At 43.4% G+C, this 20,741-nt stretch overlaps 8 protein-coding genes across 8 annotated transcripts; 2 read left to right on the forward strand and 6 right to left on the reverse strand. All coding sequences in view use genetic code 12, as the record gives it.

Moving 5' to 3' along the window:
• Positions 1 to 2,237: 2,237 nt before the first annotated feature.
• Positions 2,238 to 4,358, forward strand: LODBEIA_P44280 (uncharacterized protein; the record flags this gene model as incomplete). Its single annotated transcript, XM_066974648.1, has 1 exon — positions 2,238 to 4,358. One exon carries the CDS (start codon positions 2,238 to 2,240, stop codon positions 4,356 to 4,358), a length of 2,121 nt encoding a protein of 706 aa, XP_066831366.1.
• A 177-nt stretch (positions 4,359 to 4,535) lies between these two features.
• Positions 4,536 to 5,528, reverse strand: LODBEIA_P44290 (uncharacterized protein; the record flags this gene model as incomplete). The annotated part of the gene is made up of 1 exon (XM_066974649.1): positions 4,536 to 5,528. The coding sequence occupies one exon, from the start codon at positions 5,526 to 5,528 to the stop codon at positions 4,536 to 4,538; it is 993 nt and encodes a 330-aa protein (XP_066831367.1).
• A 3,046-nt stretch (positions 5,529 to 8,574) lies between these two features.
• On the forward strand, positions 8,575 to 10,353 carry LODBEIA_P44300 (uncharacterized protein; the record flags this gene model as incomplete). The annotated part of the gene is made up of 1 exon (XM_066974651.1): positions 8,575 to 10,353. One exon carries the CDS (start codon positions 8,575 to 8,577, stop codon positions 10,351 to 10,353), a length of 1,779 nt encoding a protein of 592 aa, XP_066831368.1.
• Positions 10,354 to 10,753: 400 nt separating this feature from the next.
• Positions 10,754 to 12,151, reverse strand: LODBEIA_P44310 (uncharacterized protein; the record flags this gene model as incomplete). The annotated part of the gene is made up of 1 exon (XM_066974652.1): positions 10,754 to 12,151. The coding sequence occupies one exon, from the start codon at positions 12,149 to 12,151 to the stop codon at positions 10,754 to 10,756; it is 1,398 nt and encodes a 465-aa protein (XP_066831369.1).
• Positions 12,152 to 13,579: 1,428 nt separating this feature from the next.
• Positions 13,580 to 14,806, reverse strand: LODBEIA_P44320 (uncharacterized protein; the record flags this gene model as incomplete). Its single annotated transcript, XM_066974653.1, has 1 exon — positions 13,580 to 14,806. The coding sequence occupies one exon, from the start codon at positions 14,804 to 14,806 to the stop codon at positions 13,580 to 13,582; it is 1,227 nt and encodes a 408-aa protein (XP_066831370.1).
• A 415-nt stretch (positions 14,807 to 15,221) lies between these two features.
• On the reverse strand, positions 15,222 to 16,778 carry LODBEIA_P44330 (uncharacterized protein; the record flags this gene model as incomplete). The annotated part of the gene is made up of 1 exon (XM_066974654.1): positions 15,222 to 16,778. The coding sequence occupies one exon, from the start codon at positions 16,776 to 16,778 to the stop codon at positions 15,222 to 15,224; it is 1,557 nt and encodes a 518-aa protein (XP_066831371.1).
• A 474-nt stretch (positions 16,779 to 17,252) lies between these two features.
• Positions 17,253 to 18,671, reverse strand: LODBEIA_P44340 (uncharacterized protein; the record flags this gene model as incomplete). The annotated part of the gene is made up of 1 exon (XM_066974655.1): positions 17,253 to 18,671. One exon carries the CDS (start codon positions 18,669 to 18,671, stop codon positions 17,253 to 17,255), a length of 1,419 nt encoding a protein of 472 aa, XP_066831372.1.
• Positions 18,672 to 19,361: 690 nt separating this feature from the next.
• LODBEIA_P44350 (uncharacterized protein) lies at positions 19,362 to 20,402 on the reverse strand (the record flags this gene model as incomplete). Its single annotated transcript, XM_066974656.1, has 1 exon — positions 19,362 to 20,402. One exon carries the CDS (start codon positions 20,400 to 20,402, stop codon positions 19,362 to 19,364), a length of 1,041 nt encoding a protein of 346 aa, XP_066831373.1.
• Between the last annotated feature and the right edge of the window lie 339 nt (positions 20,403 to 20,741).

Raw genomic sequence — 20,741 nt, forward strand, 5'->3', positions numbered from 1 at the left:
TAATAACTAGTTTTCTTAATAGCTGCAAAAAGAATAAAAACTGGCTGTGAAAAGAAAAAAAATAAAAGAGTCTGGTTTTGTCGCAGATGGATATCGCATGACACAAAACCAGTGTGGAACACAAATAACCAAATATAAAGAAGAAACTGATAAGCGGAGTGCTGCAGTTCGTAAAAAGAAGAAAGCCACCTTCCAAGTTGTCTAAGGATTGAACAAAAAAGGGAAGTGTTGGAAATAGTTTTGGAAACGCGCAAAAGTCTTGTGACCTACCCCCTTCCCTCCCTCACCCCATACCAAGATTTCTTCCCAAGAGACAGTTCTCGTGTGACTTTTTGTTTTTTTTTTAAGAAAAAAATTTCTTTAATTTTCTTTGATGATATTTTTCTTCAGCGACAGCAGCTTCTACTGACGGCTCAGGATACGCCCTCGCAAACCCTATGGCTGTGAAGCACCATTCCATGCTCGGCTAGGAAACAAGCAACCAACAACAGCACCAGCCTCGTAGCTTCTTTATTTCGAAAATGGTGCTCAAGTTGGCAGCTTTTTGCAAAATTTTTTGTTTTTTTTTTCTAGGCGTTCTGCCGTGTCAACGACAAAAAAGAGAGTGAACGTCTCCCCCACAGATATAAACTTAAGCGGAACACCGAGCAAACAAACAGCCAAGAGTTCCATTTCCGATTCAGATACGAGAAAAACGACAAAAAGGCTCAAAGCAAGTGGAAAGAGATGGAATTCGGTAGATATCCGACAACGAGTTGGAGTCCCAAGACGTATAAATGAAGACCCTCTGTTCCACCAAGAACTAAATTTCACGTACTTACGCACCTTTTTTTTTTTTCAACTATGTGATACAAGTTTTATACGAATGCATAATCTATTATCTTTCGCAACTGCTCTACTTTTTCTTTTTGTTTTTACCTGGGATATACGAGGGGTAACCAAGCTTCCAAAGCTATCAGTTCTGGATCGCCTCTACTGTTCTTGTGAAGGTTGTGAGTTTTTCTGTGTTTCACAGTTATTTCATACTATGCTTGTATTAAGCTTTTGCTCTGGTCTAAAGAGCTATCCTTAAAAACCTTCGTTGGTGGCCATCGTGAGCTTGCGCGGACAGAACAGTGGATCGTAATCTCAGCCCTGTTCAACTCGGATCATTTTATCAATTTTTTGTACCATCGACAGATCTTCCTCACCCTGAACGGGAAGCACTCTTTGACTCCAACCTAATCCGCACTCCTCAGACATCTTACCCCAGAAAAAAAAAAAAACAAGCAAAACACGTCAATTGAGAGCTCTCTCTACTTCCCTATCTCCTTCCCTCTGTTGACGTTATCTCAAGCTTGTGCTGAAACAAAACGGCCCTGCATTTCTGATTCGGTTTCGACATGGACTGGTTTCGGCATTCCGATTCAAGAACCAAAAGAAAAATAAAAATAAAAATAAAAACGGTTGTTGGTTTATCCACCCGTGAGGCAATGTACAAGGTATGACGACTTTTTTTTTTCAAACAATCGCTCTTTTTTTGTAGGCTCGAAGGAAACCTGGAGACCGATAAAGAATAAAGGAACAAGAGAAGAAGAAGAAGAAAAAAAAGAGGAGACGGGCAGGTAGGACTAGAACGTTACGCTTTCACTCTTCTGGTTAAATTTTTCTTTTTCTTGTTTATTATCGTCAAACTCCAGTTGCTGCAAGCTGTGTCTACCAATGTATTTGAGTAATTGTGAATATGTCTTTTGGACTCTTGTTATCTGTGAGTTATATATGACTCGCGCCGTAGATAGTATATGGAGTCTATGGCCTTTTAATCCGCAAAGTCAGGTCCCTGGGTTCTCAGTATCAATACATGGGGGAAGTGTGTTTAGAATGTAAAGCAGAGAGGGCGTGCACATGACCTGCACGTGACGCGCTATCATTTAAACCACTACAACTGGCCAACTGTAGCTACCAGGAGCCGCAGACACTTGTCCTAAAGCGGCAATGTCTCCCCCGTAGCCCATAAAGCAAACTAGGGTCTCTCTCTTTCTTTTCTTTTTGTCATTTTTGAGACAAATTTTAACATGTTGGTGCGGACCAATATTACTTGGAAAGCAGCACATACATTGACACACGCCAGACCACCGATCGGTTACCTCCCCCCATAGACAAGTCTGATGTAAAGAGCGTTGACAGGACCTGATTTTAATTTTATTGAATTGATTGCAAATTTGCTGGAGCTGCTCACCCTGGTATTCCCCGCTATAATGCAGCAATTTATATGCGCTGAGCCAGCAGCTCTGCTAGACAAAGATCGCCAAATTGAACAGTTGTTAGAGCCGGGAATATCTTTTAAGGACAGAACGTTAGCAACCCTGGGGTGGTTGGATGAAGAGGAATATGAAGATGAAGATGAAGAACAGCGCCTACAGACATTTGCAACAGATGAGAGCAATAAGTGCGTATCGGACGCGTGTTTGCCAGACAGCCAGCTTGAGTCTTCTGTGTCGGATTTCTCCCTGTCGCGGAAATCCACTTTTGACGTTGGTCAGCAACAGTCGAAGCAAGCGGCATTTTCAAGTGCGATTTACAACGAATCAACTTTATGTTCATCAAGAGTTGTTGCAAGTGAGCAACGTTGCCAGAGGCTAGTTCTCAATCCTACCAGTTCAGAGTCGACGATTGAGGACAAAACTTTTAGTCCGCTAAAATCGGACTCAGCAACGGCAATCGCGACCAATGACGTGCACAGCCCCCTAAGATCTGACGCGGTAACAGTTGAAAATATATTTGGTCCGTTTGCAACAGAAGGAGACGACGAAGAAGAAAAAGAATCTGATGAAACCAACACTCGAGCGTGCAATGATGCTCTCGACTTTGATTTTTTCAACTTGGGATCGCTTTTAACAGAAGAAATCAAACGCATGAATCTGGCTTCGGCGTGTCTACCAACGGCATCGGCCACCGATGATTCAACTCGTTCATGGGACCTTGTCATTAGCGGAAAGCAAGACGATACGGTACTGCTATGTGTTCCTTTACTGCAGGATGATTTGCTGCGAGAACTAAGCTTGCAACCTCACACGGGAGCCCTTCCTGTGCATTCTTTAAACAACAAAAATCTGGCCCTTTCCTTAAACGCAATGGGCTATCGCGGGGACATTTCCAGTGTTGTCGCGTCGATGAAACGACTCAATTGTACTTTACAAAGTACAGCATTAAACAATACAAACAATTTCTACAAGCTGCACACGGCGGGGAATGTAAAAGATAAACTCGTCCTGTCAGACTCAAACGCCCATGCATTACAGCGAACTGCTGATAATGAAAGTTCGCTGACAGCGAAGATGGAGACCCAAATGGTTTCGATTCTGCCACCAGTGAAACGACAAAGAGTATTATCATCAGATGATAAGATAAGCTGGGGTTCGCGAGAGTTGCAAACTCAAAGCTATTGCGAAAGAAAAAAGCGGCGAAACCCTGAGGCAAAAGTAAATAAACAAAAAGGTTTTACTGAGAATAGAAATAGAGACACAAATAGAAGACGGACTGGGGATGCGCTAGATTGTGCTTTTGAAAGTGAGGGTTGCAGCGAAAGCGAGGCAAACCCCAGTGAAATTGAGGTTAAGGAAAAAAGTGATGCTTTTTCTTTAAGCCTTGAGCTCAGACTGAGGCGGACAAGAGATGGTGATGGTATTGAAACTTCAGGCAAAGATGACAGTTCAGACTCTGATGCTTCTGATAGCGATATTGAGTTGGTTCAAGAATATGTGAATGGCGAGCTAATATACCCTGGGCTGTTGAATTTGACAATGGCCGATCTGGTTGACCGTGTGAGCCGAAGCACTTCACCTGATGACGACTCTATAGAACATTTGAAAGAAAGCAGAGAAGGTGGAGGAGGAAACATGGCAACATTGAGGCAGAAACACGCGAGGAGCCACCAAAAGCTCGGACTACCGCTCACGCCAGAACTGGACATTTCTTCTTCTCTGGGGGACCAAGATGATTACAGTGTCTGCGGGGTAGCAGATGGGTCTGGAGACAAACAAAAAGAAGAAGAAGAACTTGGTGGCGGCGGTGGCGAGTTACGAGATCAATTAGCTGCGGCTGGAAAAGACCAAGCTCTTTCAGTTTGCTGTAACCGGACCTTTAATGTCGAAGTTGACGAATTACATGCGGCGCCAGTGGTAACAACGCAACAAGAAAAAAAAGCCCCAGTTTGCTCGCTGGAACCTGCGATTAGAATAAAGCCCATCATGACTTTGAAAGCGGTAAGGAGAGCCATGCAAGAGCGAATGAACCAGGTGAGGAATCGCGCCGAGGCGTTAGCTGAACAAGCTTTTCAAGAACACATTGCGAAAAAATTCATAACTGTTGCCGATTAAAAACCATCGCAAAACAAATGTATCAAGTGTACGTGTATAATTTATTTGATAGAGACTTTTTTTGAACTTTAGATTCCGATGCAACACCTGCAAAATCCTTGACTCTCAAGAAACCAACACTTGGTTATAATTCCTTCGTTGCTTGAAAATGCCCTTCATTTTTGATTCTTTCCTTTTCTATATATCTATCTCTTGAACAATAATTCCTTCTTCGCTCTGTGACAAAGAATCCACCACGTCAACACTGGCATTCTCCAGATTGACCTCCTCGAATCCATGTCCAGCACCAGCCTCGACATCATTATTGAACCGCAAAATAGCCGAACTTCCCCCGTACACGATATCACCCTCCTTGCCGACTCGATTACAGCACAAGACGCACACTTTCTCCTCCTTGCGCCACCATTTTCGAGGAAAGCTGTATTCGTGAGTTAGAAAAGGAAAGAACCGCAAGATCCAATAATTGATCGTCGATGTGCATGGCTCACGGGGCAATTTGAGCTCCTTGGCTATTTGCACTCGCTGTTGCAACGTTGGATATGCTTCTTTTTGGATCGAGGGCGACTCAGGTGATAGCCAAGCCATGGGGCAGATTATCAATTTGGACCGATTGGCGAAGCACGCGGAGCTGAATTCGAATGCGTTGAAAGGAGCTTCAAATTTGTATGGGTTTAAATCCATGCATATTCCGAAATTTGTTACCGTTGATGAAAGCGAGGGGTTGTTGGTTGCGGGGTCTGAGAAGTCGAGCTGTGTTGCGCGAAATGATTTGTCTGGGTTCTCGCTGCATCCCCATACTTCGTCCGTTTCATAGAGAAATGTCTTTCTGTAGTTGTGCACTAATTGGCCTTGTCGACTAAACACGGCGCATGAGTTGTAGATTGTGTCCTTGTGGGATTCGGGGTAGCCGATAACTGTGATACAGCGGTGCTTGCTGCTCAACTCGCGAGCGAAATTCAAAGAAGGGCCGTAGTTTGTTGCTGATTCGAGATAGGGCTTGATGTGAGAGGAGGAAGTAAAGTTGTATCCTGTCAATGCCAACTCTGACAACACAACCAAGTCGGGGAATTTGCCTTTGATTGTCGATAGTAGCTTCTGTACTTTGGTTATGTTCTGCCTCGGTTGACCTAGGATTGAGTCAATTTGCACTATGGCAACTTTGAGTTTCATGTCTATTGTCGATACAGGGAATGCTCTGTTTTTTCTCTTTTGGTGAGTTGCGCTTTTTGGCTCATGCCTTGGTTGGGCTCGATGGGTTTAGTTTGACATCGTCAAAAGAACCGAGGACGCTACCAAACGGAAGGGGGAGTCAACTCGTATGCTCGTAAATTTTTTCGAGACCCTGTCCAACGCCCAGGGCCCCTTCCTGCGGTTTTTTAGTTTGAAGTTGCAAATGTGTTTATAACGGTGATAGTGGCGGAGGCATGAGCCAGGACAGTTGCCAACTTGTTTAATTTCTTTACTCGCGTCAAAATTTATACAGCCAAGACATCCGTGCGGTCGGAAACTTGATGTGAGGGTTGATGGCACTACAGTAGAGGGACACTGGTGGGCAAACTCGATGCCGTGTCGTCGAGGACCGGGTCAAAAATCACGATCCCGTCTTTTTTTTTGGCGAGAAATGATTTCATAAACTGCATTGGTGTTTTCGCTTTTGAAGGTATAGTTAGGCGAGAGGGCGTGGGTTGTGGCGCCATTGGCGTTGGATTTCCCAAAATGCTGAAAATGCTTTATGGGAGGAAAACCCTCGAGTCATACTCATGCAAGAGAGAAAACCTTTTCACTCCTCTTCTCTGAGTCTGCATTCTATCGTCAATCCTCTCCTTTTCATTTTAGTATTACAATGCAGGGCCATTGACTTATTTATATGGATCACGGTTTTTCAAAAAAAAAAATGGAAAAGGACTTGAACCGTTTGAGGCTTCCGTACTAGGCAAAAATGTAACTGGGGCGTTCCTCCTTTTCTCTTTGAGTTCAACGTTGAAGTTCCCCAGAGAAAGAATAAAGCCGTTGAACCCAGACGTTCGTAGTTTTCCAGGATCGGCGATGGTTAGTAGTGCCGTTGCACGGTTTGTGGATACACGCCTGCGTATTACTCTGTTCAAGAGTAGAAATTTTGTGATTTTTTTTTCGAGTCAACCACGAGCAAGACACATGCTTCAACCCGTGCGCATGCTTGTCGCAGTTAGCTCAGGATGCTCTAGCGAAGTTGAATTCATGTTGGTTTTTTTTTTTTTGCTTTTTTTTTTAATTGTTTGTTGTGGATCAAACGCTTCGGTTAGGAACTGGTTGCAAAACGAGAAAAAAAATGTGTTTTGGTGGAGCTGCAAATTTAACTCAAAAGGGAAATAATTGTGGAATTAAACTGGCAGCAAAGGAGAGATTGCGGGAGACAAAGCAGACAGAGACGCCAACAACTACGGCCTATTGTGTGGGTGTCTTCTTGGGATAAGACTCGATTGATGTTGTCTACATCGAGCAGAAATCCTTAAGGCAAGTGAAGTCATTGCAAAATGAGCAAGAGCGAAAAGAATTTATTGGGAAAACTCTTGATGGACTCTTGATGCTCTTAGTTCTGTTGAGTATTAGTTGATCAGCCATGGTGAGGGGAGGAGAGAAGAGGGGAAGAGAGAAGAGGGGAGGAAAGAAGAGGGGAGTCAAGAAGATTTACGTCGCTAGCAAACGTTTTTCATCAAATTCAGGGACTTGTAACATTTAAAACCCCCCCTCTCTTCATAGTAATGTTGGTTCCTCATTAGAGCAGCTGAGCAACCATGTATGGAAAAAAATGGTTGCACATTCACCGCAACGAGTTGACTGAGACACTTGCTGCTAATTTGATGAAAAAACCCTTTGCAACACGCATTCAGCTGTAAATAATGGTTACTTCAATTTTTCGCTCAAATTCTGCGTTTGGCGATTTGGATTCATTTTGCCGTATAGAACCGAAACGATTTCCAACTTGTTTTGACGGCGAGCCACTTCAACGCGGATCCTGGGTCGAAAATTTCCCGCGCACCAATGAAGAATAAAAAACAGAGAAATAAAGACCCTCAAACTTTCGTATCTCTGGAATCCCTGGAATCCCTGGCATCAATAAAAAAAAACAAACGCACCCTTAGCGTAGTCTAACCTTTGACGATCATTTACCCTGAGAGCGAAACTGGGCGAATGATCGACATCCTCCCTTTTTTTTTTTTTTTTTTTTTTTTTTCAACCGCCAAATTGACGATGGATTTCCAACGACACTTGCTAGCCCACTCCATGCGAAGGGCTCCTTCGTAAATGGGAAATTTCCAAGACATGCTCAGATACTGCCACTACTCCGATCAAATCGGCGGTAAACGAAACAAGCTGAACTCTCTTTTCCCTTTGCAGCTTCTCAAACCACGGCGCAGCTCAACTTGGGGTTCGCGTCAAAGCGCTCTCGTATCTGTTTGTTGAAAGAATCGAGAACTTGCATCGAACGAATCCCCAACCACGTTTACAAAAACTGCGATGAACAATGTGGAAAACCCTTTTTTTTTTGTTCTTTTCTTGCAAGTGGCGAGATTGCCTTATTCTGCATTCTCTTGTTCAAGACAATGTTGCAGTCGTCCGCAGTTGTAATTGTAGAGGTGGGAGGTGGGTTTGATCTGGAAAAGGAAGAGCACTCGCATTGAAATTTTGCCTTTTTCGTACATCAATGCAAAGCTTCATAAACTCGCTCCTGCTTTATTCCGCTATTTCTTCACACCTCCAATGCGCAGATACATGTCACTTCGTTGTTCGTATCTGGTGCTTTTGTTCTTGTTGAGCTTGGTCATTTTTCCAATGCACCCTGTACATCGACTGAAACGGAGACCAGCTGTAACCCTTGCCCTTGGCTAAGCGTTCCACACTGGCAAGTTTGGCTAGAAGGATAGTCTATAAATATGATTGATATTTTCCTGCCCCTTGCCCCCTTCTTCTCAAACGTTTAAAAGGAGGAACTATGGTGTTGGTGACTTCATTCTTGCTACATAATCAAATTGAATTAAAGTTCTGTAACTGAAACCAACATTGCGAGGAGGATCTAGAAGCAAGTGATTATAGCATCTGGAACCTCGGGAAGATCTGACACGTCCCGAGCCACTTCCTTGTTTGATCTGGAGATTTTCTTCGGTTCGAGTGTTTACTTTGATCGGGACAGTTTCCTCACTAGCATAAGGGGGGGATTTTTTTAAATTGTGAAGTTATGATGTTGGCGTCTCACAATTCCACAGGTTCCACATTTTCAACTTCTTCTTCTTATTCTTTGACTGCTTCTACTACCACCACATCTTTTTCTTCTTCATCACATTGCAAAAGGATCCCATCTCGTCAGGCTCTTAGACAGGCAAACGCCCAGTTGAATCAAATCAAACGTGCAGAAAAGCAGTTCAAATCGAGAGAACAACAACACATTATCAAGCAATTGCCCGTTGTTCAGCCAACTAAACCTTTGTCATCGCCCAAAGAGCAATACTTGATGTTTTCGAAGTATGAAGCTAGACTCATTAAAGAAGTTTGGATATCACTCGATGTGTGTCTCGATTTCGACATGTACGACTCCACAACCACCATTCAATACGATGTGCTGAACCGAGACCAATTTGAGTCGAGATTAGCCACCAAGTTATTTGAGTTTTGTAAACCTGCATCCAGCAGTGGAGAAGTCAGTTTAAGAAGAGGCGATATACTCGAACGCTTTGAATTGCTGATATCGCGAGAGAATTTAGCCAGAATTGCAGAAGACTATCAAATTCACCAGCTTGTTGAGCTTATAACGATGGTGATTCATCAATTGTCGTCAAACCAAGGGGTGGTGTCATATCTGTATATTCTGCAAGTGCTGAAGCAAACCAGCAGAATCTACCAAATGACAATGAAGCATTATATCGTTTTTGCTGAATGCTTGGTGCTGACCATTATCGAGGTCACCATGGTCAATGCCCAAGAGCAATTTGTATTCAATAAATTTCTCACGCTGCTTTTTGCCGTGGTGGGATTCTACATTAATGAAAAACAAGTGATACTAGAGCAGACACCAAAATCACTCTTGTTGTCTCAAAAACAACAGCAACCAGCACCAGCAACAATACAGCTGCTTCATCTTGCTACATTTACGCCTACTTTACAACCGAGTGCTGAATTCAAGTACCATTCAAGCGACGAAGATGAAGATGAAGATGAAGACCAAGATCAGGTGCCGCTGCTATTAGCTTCATACGATCTAACTACTCCACCACCCCCACCACCAACAACAACAACAACAGGTTTTTCTTCAAGAAGAGCTGCATCGATCCATCTGTCGGTCTATTCTTTGCCATCTACCCATACGGAGCGCTCTTCGTGTATGTCACTTCGTCGAATGGATTCACTTTCAACGTATGATTCATTTGGTGACGAGTCGCTTAGTTTGAAAGATATCAAGGATTTCCTTCGCCGCTTTGATGATGAAGAAAGTGTCATTGGCGACGACGTTGACGTCGCTTTTGACTACCTAAACATCTTCCTGGATGAAAACCCGACAACACCCAATGACAACAAGAAGAAGCAAATAAAGAGTTCCCAAAAAACTGCAAAAAAGACCAGTCCCTTGGCTCTGACGCTAGTGAACAGAAAAGAAGATGCCGCCACTGGTGGTGCTGTGTTTGGCGGTGACTTGACCAAAATCAAATCCAAGTCGATGCAAGCCAAGATGCGAAACAAGATCCTCAACGCCGGTGAATCTGCTCTCGCTAGAGTCACAGCCATGGATCCAAGATTAGCCAAGAGGGCAACCAATCTAAACCTAAATGGCCACCTCGACAAAACCAAGCCCCGAGAAGCCGATGCCAAGTTGAAGCTCAAGCTGAATTCGAATTTGAATTTGAATTTGCACCAAGTTGAAACGGGGACCAGCTCGCGTTCAATTGCAACTGGTGACACTTACACCACCACTAAAAAGACGTTGGATCCTCTTGAATTCGAAGAGACGTGTGTTATTACATGATATATTTAATGATCCATAATACCTTTTCTTGCGGGTCGCAATGTTGGACGTAGAAGAGTTTATAATGCCTAATGAAAATGTGTGAAATGAAACTGCAAAAAGCGGCTTGATGTCTTGAGCGTAGTACAAAAGTTACCCGGGGGGGGGGGGGGGGGGGTGCTTGCTTCTGGTTCTTATAATATTTGGCTGCAAAATCTGCAAGTTGATATTTTCCCTGAATGTCACGTGCCAGCTTTTCAAATTTATCCAACGCAAGAGCAAGATCAGTAAAAGCGTTTGTTTAAAAACATCTAATATCTGAGTAAAACTTTCCAGATTCTATACGATACTATAACAATACAACTCCAGCTTCCAAACTGCAATTTTTTTGTTTTTTTTTTGGCCTTTCTTTTTTTTTTTTTTAATGGCAACTTTGACTATCGCAATTGGTAAATTCATCAACTAGACAATTCAGCTTTGAAGTACTGCCAAATGCATTTTGTTCATCTCCAGCACCATTATTGGTTTTGATCTTGTTCTTGATACTGGGGAACTCCGGCTGGATAGTGACTGAATGAATGCCGTACTTGTGTAAAACGTCACGTACTTGCGAGACAACGGTAAGGAAAACTTGTCGATTGATGTGCATCGTCTTTAAATCGTCGTCTTCGCTTGAGATCTGCGAGCCGTTCGATGTGTCGTGGCCGCCTGAGGCAGGAAGTATCACTTCGCAATTCGGGGTGAACTCCACGTGCAATGAGGCAATCAAGATGTCTTCGTTTAGCCCCCACACGTGGAAATCGTGAATGTTCTTAACCAAGGGAAGCTTGTTTATACTGGCGACTATTTGGTCCGAGTTGATATATGCTGGTGTTGCTTGTAATAGAATCTTGGACGATTTACGACATAAGGGCAAGGCACTGTTGAAGATGATGAGGGTAATGACTAGGGAAGTCACGGGGTCGGCGTAGTATCTCCAAGAGTAATCGGTTTTCCAAATGACCAAAGCGGTAATGATGACACCAACGTTACCCAAGGCATCTCCCAATACATGTAAAAAGACACCTTCCATATTCATTGATTTCCTCTTGCTCTTTTTAGCGTCTTCGTGTTGGTGCAGATTATGAGAGTGGCCATGTTCTTCTCCTCCTTCTCCTTCTCCTTCTTCCTCATCATCGCCAATTTTATCCCCTGCTGCTTCTGGAGTCACAGAGTTGTATCTCGCAACAACATTATCTGGGAAGTAATCAAACACATTAGAGGCATTGGCATCGGAGTTGATCAAGGGTGTATCCTCACCAACGTGCTCTTCTTCATCGTGCCTATCGAGTCCGTGTCCTTCTCCGTCGGCATGAGAATGCGAATGGCCGTGGCCGTGTCCATCACCACCACCACCGCCATGAGAGTGGGAATGACCATGTTCGTGAAACAATATCAACCCGACTCCATTACTAATCAACCCGGCAATGCCCACCACCAAGATTAACTTAGGGTTGGTAATGACTTGAGGCAGGAAAAACCGCTGGATGGCGTCCATGATAATGGTGAAGCACAAGGCAATCAAAAAGACAGCATTGATCAAAGCGCCCAAGATCTCGGCTCTTTGCCAACCATAAGTGTACTTGCCATCTGCTGGCTTTGAATTTTTCATGCGGACTGCCCAGAGCGCGATAATCAACGATATGATATCATTGAGCATGTGGAACGAGTCGGCTATCAAGGCCAACGACTGCACCGTGTAGCCAATAATGGCTTCAAGTAGGAAAAAGATTGTGTCTAGCACCAACAAAGCACCGATTCTGATCTCCTTATTATTCATCTTTCCAGGTATTCAAACAAAATTAAACAAAAAAAAAAAAAAAAGGAAAAAGTGAAAAGGGGAGCACAAGTGTGTCTCAGTTGAAAGTAAAGACAGGACGGTAGCTGAGTCAAGTTCGAATGGCTCCTGAAAACAACTGTGTTTCCTGATGATAATGTATGAGATGGTTGATGGAGGGGGTCGAAACTGAGAAAATTTGTAGATAATTGGGTCTCCTAGTTTTTTTTTTTTTGGTTTCAATTGTATGAGGCTGCCTCTCTCTCTCTCTCTTTCTGGCGAGTATAGTGGTGGTGGTAGAGGTAGTGGTTATAACCTGTACGCCCAAGGATTGAAAACCAGCCAGCTCTCCAAAAGTGATATGTGTTGCAAAGATATAAGCTATAGGCTATAGGCTATCACGTTAACACCAACCGGAAAGAGCAAAAGAGGAAAAAGGGCGAAGAAGAAGAAGACGACAAAGACGAAGAGAAGCGGAAAGTTTCTAAAGTCTAAAGCTTCTCAGAAGTGCAAAATGTCACCACAACTTTATAATCCTCTCTCTCTATCTCTTTCTGCGTGAACTCTGTTACATCCAGGTTGGCCTGTTCTGTTATCGCCAGCCAACTAGGGGGTCTTTTCAACGAAGAGATTGGCTTAGTTTTAGAAAAGTCGGGTTCTTAGGGGGGGCACCATCCCCATGGGGTTAACGATGGGCCGAGTCCGGGATCCTCGCAGGCGGGTCATATACGCCGGTCGGCGGAATAGAGGCGCTACCTAACTCCGTTTCCCTCGCTGTCGCTCGGATCGAGCGGCCTTCCTCCTCGCCTCTCGATCGGGCCGGGTACGGCGGTAACGCTGCCACGAGCTAGCAAGGCGGTCGAACCAATGCACGCAAAGAAGTCAGAGCGAGATGCATCCGTTGATTGCGTCGCAAAAAAGCTGGTCCAAGAAGAAGCTACAACCTACTAGGAAAGATAGCCGAAAAAAACAGTTTTCTTCTCTCATGTTTATATATGATAAAGCGAACGTAATCTATCATCATCAAATGTTGATCCCCAGATGGATCTTTGTAAAATTTGAACTTATTTACTTCCCTTAGCTGAAAAGTATAGTGCGTTTATCTCGTATCCACGTAGAATCCATATCATATTCTGGCAATTCATTCACATTGTTTTAATCAAAATGTTTTTGTTTGTCGTCTTGTTAGACCAGTAATGGTAGAATATTTAACCATAAAAGAAATAGGGGGGGTTCATTACTTCCTGAAGCATCTTTAAAACAACATAAAACTGAAAATTTTTGATTTGAATTGAACACATGATGTAGAAGAATAATACCACCTGGGAAATATGTGAAACACTGAATTTAGAACAATTACAAGATAATGATGACAATACTGGAAATGAAAAAAAAAAAAAAAAATTCTAGTAAATGATTATTTTCTTTGGATCATTTTGAAGAACTTAAAAGATCATTAAATGTAATCTTCTGACCAGACTGATTTTGTTCTTGTTGAAGTTGCTGAGGTTGTGGAGGCTGTTGAGGTTGTTGAGGTTTGGGGTGTTGCATCATGGGAGGTGCAGTCATGTAATGAGTGAAAATTGGCTGTTGTTGTGGATGATGTGGAAATGAGTGAGCTTGCTGAGCTTGTGGTTGTGGTTGTGAATGCTGGTGGGGTTGGTGAGAAAACGGTCCAGGGTAAATCGGTTGCTGCGGTGGATAAGATATAAACCCATTAGGATTCACATGATATGCAAATCCCGGTTGAATAAAATGTGGCGAAGGTGCATAGCCTTGAGCTAAATGCTGTGGTTGCTGCGGTTGCTGTTGCTGATACATTTGTGGTAGAAGACTTCCTGGTGGGTAAGCAGTAACTGAATTCGAAGGAGGAGGAGGAGGAGCAGCAGTAACTGAATTCGAAGGAGGAGGAGGAGGAGGAGCAGCAGCAAGGGGCTGTTGAGACTGCGGAGTTTGTTGACGTTGCAACTTTTGTAGTGAAGGGCTTCCCACTGACAGTACAGCAGAAAGGGAGCCCGCGGGAGAAGTTTCCGACAACGAAGCAAGTTCATTGAAACTTTTAGACAATTCCCCCGTACCATCGGACTCGACTTGTTTTGGTGATGTTTTAAACTTTGGTTTAGGCAAGTTCAACGCAGCAGGCGAAGAATGGAATGAAGACCCGGCATAAGTGACATCTTCAATCGGTCCAACAGCAACCACGCCCTTTTCCTTCAGTTGTTTGCCATTCCCGGGTTTTTTCGACTTGGTAGTCGACGCTTCATTGTTGAAGTTGGGTTTTTCGCCACTGGGCAACGATGCCTTTGCAATCTCCTTGTTAGATCTGGACTGTTTCTTCTTGACAAACGTGTCTCTTAAAGGCTGGAAGTTTGGCTTTTCGCCGTTCGGCAACGACGGCAAACTCGACAATTTGATCGGTGGCGGCTTGGATTTCCTTGGTGATTTGTCTTTGGTGCCATTACCAAAATCAACCGGATTCCCACTTGGAAGCAAGCGAACTTTTGCCGCTTCTTGCGCACCACTGCCGCTGTTCCCTTCTTCCCCACTGTTTTTCTTTTTAACGTTACTGCTATTAGAGGTCATTTTATTCTGAAATGATTTCCTGTTATCATTAATACTTTGTATCTCTATTGGTCTTCCAATCTCATGCGCCATCATTATGAAAATTTACTGCAGCGTTGCCCTATATTTTTGGATATTATTAGTACAATATAAATGCTTTTGCTTATCAAGGTAGTAATGACGTATGACTGATATATTCATTCGGAACTCGTTGTATATATATATCTTGAGATAAGCAAGAAGAAAGAAGAAGAAGAAGAAGAAGAAGGAGAAGCAAGCCGGTGATGAAACCAAAGTGGTTGTTGTGTTGAAAGAGAGACAGAGAGGCAGATCCAGTGCGTATCCACCTTGTTAACTATGTATGTTTGGATGTGTACTAATAATACTGTATCTATTACTATATAAGTGTGTCCATTTGGTAGCGCGCCTTCGTTTTACCAATCGCTATCTACGCCAGTTGGCCATCACCGTCAGCCACAACCACAACCAGTAGAGCACTCGGTTGACCGTCTTATTTAGCGGAAAGGATGGATGAGGAGCCAATTAGGATGATTCCTATAATGCACCATAACATGATTTGGTTTGCGTTGCCGCCAAAGGCAACGGCGCTACCATACATCGAAAGGGCAACAACAGTTAGAAACCCGCTTGTTAGTGCAATGGTGACCCCGAATATAAAATCTAATCTGCTTAAATTGTAATGTTGATTGAATTGAAGAAAAAAATAGCCCAATAGCGCACCCAATGGTTGTGCAAGACCTCCCAATACAGCACTGATTGTAACTGCTTTAATTTTAGCATATTTCGACGATTTTGCCATGGAAAAATACAAGGGCAAGCACATGGAAAAGCCTTCGGTGAAATTATGCAAGATGAGACTGATGAAAATGGATATTCCAAGAGTAGGATTAGTTTCCGAGGTAATGTAGGTGACAAATCCCTCCGGTAGTTTGTGGAGTGTAATTGCCAAAGTTGTTTGTATACCGATTAGCAATAGCCTTGATAAAGGTGAGTTGGTGTGGTGGTGATGATCGGGTTCATGTGAATGATGTGACTGATGTGAATGCAGATGTCCGTGCAGGTGCTCATCATGGTGGTTGTTTTCTTCCTCCTCTTGTCTTTCTTCATTTTCTTCGCCTTCTTCACCTACATCCCTAGACTCAATTTGTTCGTTACTAGCGCAATCATTCGTCAATTCGGGCAATTCACAGTAGTGCAATTCATTTTCGTGGCCTTCGTTGTGTCCACACCTTTCAGCCGACGAGTAGCCCTTGCATTCGCCAACTGTCACTTCATCATCATCGGCGTGTTTTAAAAACATTTGAAGGAACGATTTCCTTGGTTTCAAAGTCTTTCTGATTAAGGGGGCATTTTCATGGTCGTGCATTACAACCAGCAAGATGCTTTGCTTATTTGCCGGGCGGTCTTGCAAATACTCTAGGGCCGCAGCAGGCACTTTAGAAGTATCGATACTTTTTGATTGTTGTACCTGCTCATCCTCGTCATCGTCATCACTGTGATGTTGTTGTTGGTGGCGATGGCCATGATTGTGTCCTTGGTGTTGTTGCGAATGATTATGGTGGTGGTGATGACGATGATGGTCATTATCACTTTTGATATCACCACCGTGATTACAATGCACAATACTCTCACTGGTGATCAAATGCAAAGCAATATTAAAGAATGAACAAATCAATATGCCTCCAAAATAACTACTCATCAAATAAAATTGCAATTTTCTTCGACTATTGCCGCCAACCTCTTTCTCGCTATTATCACCATCATCTTCCTCGTCCAGTTTTTGCAAGTATTTCAGTGCTTCCGGAAGCAATCTGTATAAGGATGTGAAAATCAAACACCCCGAGCTGAATGCTAATGACCCATTAAGGAAAGCATAGTTGCCTTTCAAGTGGAACTGATACCTTGATGTGATAAACTTGGGAAAGACAAACTGGTAGACTTGGTCGAAATATATAATAAACGCGCCCAGTACACAAAGTAGCGAGGAGAGTATGGTCAACACCCAACCCTGGGAAGTTGGAATAATGTATGATAGAAACGATACCATGATGAGGAATGTGATGATGCTGTTGTTCGTTGAGAAAACTGACCTTGTCGATGATTCATAAGTCCCTAATTCAACACCATGTATTTATAATGTCCTGTGCACCGCCTCGATTTCCCCCTTTGTTCTTTATTCTTTTGTTGTAACAACCGTGGTGATGATTGATTTGTGTGCAAATTCTAGAAACGGCTTGTTGGAATCAAAGTGGTGATAGGAAGAAAACAGAGACAGGTGCAACCTTGCTAGTGTCGCATTGTGGAAAGGAAGTGACGCGTTTTTTTATGACACTGGCACTGAACATCCAACGTCAAGTTCAACTTACCGTAAAGTTCAGCTGATAGGGAATGCTTCTTTCTATGTATATACATATATATTCAATGTTTTTCTTCTTCTATTCTTCTATAAAGTTAACCACGACAAATCATCTGCCATCAACATTTTTCGGTCTTTTTTTTTTCCTGTTTTTCTGTGTTTGTTTCAATCAGTTTTGGTGCCTCCAACGTCCAAATTGCTCATTGGTAAGCTCTCACGATTCAGCTTCTTACTCTGGACAAATGGAATTTTTCGATGTGATGTTCTCTCGCGGGCAAATTTCCTCTTCTTCAAATGGCTCAAGTCAAACTTGTTGATCCGAACAAAGAGCCACATGCCAAAAGCGGCAATAACCACACACATCGGGATAGTGATCATAACCATGTACTTTTCGAAATCAATACCTTCCTCAATTTCAATTTGCAAATGTCTATTCTCATATTTCTCCTGCAATTTTTTCAAGTCAACCAAATCCTCTTTGCTGACTTTGGAGCCTTTCCAGAATTCAACCACAATTGAATGGTCCAAAACGTTGAATTCGTCGTCAGGGATATTGTCGGGCTGGATGGAGATCATCACTTTTTTCTCGTAAACGTCGCCGATCCACTCTTCCAAGATTTCCAAGGGATAGTAACCTTCTTCGTTCTTGACCCATTCAGTGGAGTAAAATGAGTTTTGAACTTTGCCTCCATGCTCGAGAACTTTAGATCTTTTGACTTTATTGCTGTGAGTTCCATTACCAACGACGACATCGAGGTCATCGCCATTGTCTTCGGTATCGCCATCGTAACCAGGATCCTCTTCATCTCTCTTTCTAAGCCCCTTTTGTCTGTAGCTTTCCTTCACATTAGTCAAGATTATTCTCACTTTTTCAACCAGCGGATCGAAAAACCTTGAATACCACGTCAAAAAATAGGTCTTGCCCATAATCAACCGCACATCGTCCTTGGGGGTACAAAAAGGCTCCGTGGTTCGATCTCGGCCAATGCCCTTCTTTTGGTATCTATCGGGCGTGCATCTGATGATGGGATTCAACAAGTGGTCTTCCAAGTCGGCTTCCTCGATATATTGCACTTCGGTGAAGATTTCATCGTCGGCCATGTTATGAGCTTGCAACTGCTCCTTGTTATAAGTAATCGTGGTGGCAGTTTGGAAATAAGTGCTGTAATCGGGACGAGCGTTCTTGGGTCTGCCATTCTTTATTTCCGGTTTCATTGTTTTGGGAGATCCATCCGGTTTCAAGGAGACCCAGATCTCCAATCCATCGGTGGTTTTCGGTGGTTTGGCACTTATGGTGACCCCGGCGATAACTGTAGGGTGCACAATCTCAGCACGTCCGTCTACGGTTCGAACCCAGTCCGGCGGAGGTTTCTCAGATGAAGAGCTGGTTTTTGCAGCTTGGTTTTTGGCATAGTCCTTGTTGATTATAATCTCTCTAATCCGTTTATATAGGTGGTGTCTGGGCTGTTCAAACACGGCCGAAACAGTTGGAGTTGGCTCTGCGGTCTGTTCTGGCTGAGACAAAGTCACACCATAGACCAGCGATAGGAGTGACAATGCCACAAACTTTGTGAAAAGCTTCATGCTCTTGTTCTATGCGTCCTTCTTTCAAGCTGATGACCGGCAATATTCAAGAGATTGGGAAATGTGGTGCTGTGAATCTTAGCTTTTAGTCTTTTTTCCTCGTTCTGTATCGCGACTCGATCTCCTTCAGATCGGCGCGAACCAGGATGTAACCTCCCCCCCATCGACAAGCGGCTACAACGGCAATAAACTCAGCAGCACCAAAGAGACCTGCTTCTACTTCTTATCTACAAAAATGTGAGTTAGCCTATGAGATAATAAACTCTATTGGCATCTATGGGCTTTTAGGAAAGACGCACGAAGATATCATCACAGGCAGAAACTCATATATCTTTTGTTCTATGGCAAGAAAATTCCATCATTTATTACGTGGATTTTTTGATATTGTCGTAATAATGAAACTATGCTGAGATTGCCAAATTTTCGCATCGTTAGAATAATTGCGGTATTCAATGTTCAAAAGAATATGAATTCAAATACTTTTATTGAGTCTATACTCTCTCTGTTCACAGAGGTTGTCAAAAACCACTTGGTCTTTTGGAAGAAGAGTTGGTGGTGGTGGTGGTTAGCCAATGAGAAAATTTTTTCTCCGCGCAGATTTTGTTTTTTTTTTTTCATTTCTTCGTGCTACGTTTGAATCTTCTTGCGGTTAATCAGCCCAGGGCAACTACAAGGGAGATGGGGGGGTCCTTAGAATTTGACAAGTCCCGTCCAGTACAATATTTCATTGTACAAGCTAGGCACTTCGAAGCTCTTGGGTTCGGCAAAGCTATTGTGAGTTTTCTGCAAATGCGAGTGCAAATCGCGAATGGCGAGATTGGTCTCCTTGATGAGCTCGGGCTCCCTGCTCAGGAGATATTCGGCAATGAATGCGTCCGGCAATTGCTTACAGGTTAGCGTCAGCATGTATGCCGTGAAAAGTATGTCACTTGTCGAGGGCAAGTCGCCAAACAAGTACCTCTTGCCTCCATTGCTCTCACGTAGCCTCTTGAGTCTCGCCAAATACTTGTCTAGAACCATCAAGCATCTCATGGAGTTGCTCGATTCTCTCAATGCTTCGTTTGTTTTTGATTTCTGCAACAAGTACTTTTCGTGCAACCCGCTGATGCCTTTTGAATGTCCGTCGTCAGGAGCGTCGGCATCGGAGGTTCCCTCGTTGAAAGTCTCGGTTTCGGCAACCTCGCTTGCCTCTGTTGAAAAGCTGAAAAATGACGACTTGCCCTTGTCCAAGCCTAGTATTTTCACCTTCTCCTGAGCGTTTTTGTAAAACTTTGACGGCTGGTTGTACATCATTGGAAAAGGGAAGTACCTGGTGAATAGCTTCCGTGTGTATTTTTCGTAGTTTGCAGCGTTCGAGTATAGGTTATACTGGTTAAGAGTGTCAAAAGTTTCATTCAACGAGTTGACCACACTGTCGTTTAGCAACTTTTGGCGCAACGTCAATTCCTCCACCTGACTTGCCCCGTATTTCGCAACAAGATACGAGCTCAAACTCCGGAATCCGGTCAATTTGACTCGGCGGTTATTGTCATCACCATCACCAGCACTATCATCTATCAACACGGGCAACTCTCCAAACGGGGAAAGGTTGGTGTTGTTCGATGCAATGATTTCAAACGGAATCCCCTGCGATGTCAAAATTATATCTGCAATCCACGCAGACGCAATTGACTGAGGCGAAATCACGGAAATCTCATCGTTGCAGCCCCATACGTGAAGTTCCAATACCATTCTTCTTTCTCAGCTGAAGCAGGACCAACAATACAGCCGTCTCTCTGGTGGCAGTAAGCAGCTATGACAGCCTTGAAGCGTAGGGTAACGGAGGATTGGGAAGTAGTGCAGTTGGGTCATTTCTTGCACTTCTCGCATGTTTGCATTTTCTTCAACATTCCGCAGGCCTCCTTTTCGTTGGTGGTCTCAGATGTTTCCTCCCCTTCTTCTTCTTCTGGCAACCAACATTGTCATTGGTTATCTTCCATGCTTGTCCTTAGAGTCAAACAATCACCTTTCTTTCAAACTTGATAGAGCATCAAAAGATTTGAGAACAAGAGCTAAGAAAACGAAGAAAAG

This window comes from Lodderomyces beijingensis (assembly GCF_963989305.1).
Source record: "Lodderomyces beijingensis strain CBS 14171 genome assembly, chromosome: 5".
Classification (NCBI taxonomy): domain Eukaryota; kingdom Fungi; phylum Ascomycota; class Pichiomycetes; order Serinales; family Debaryomycetaceae; genus Lodderomyces; species Lodderomyces beijingensis.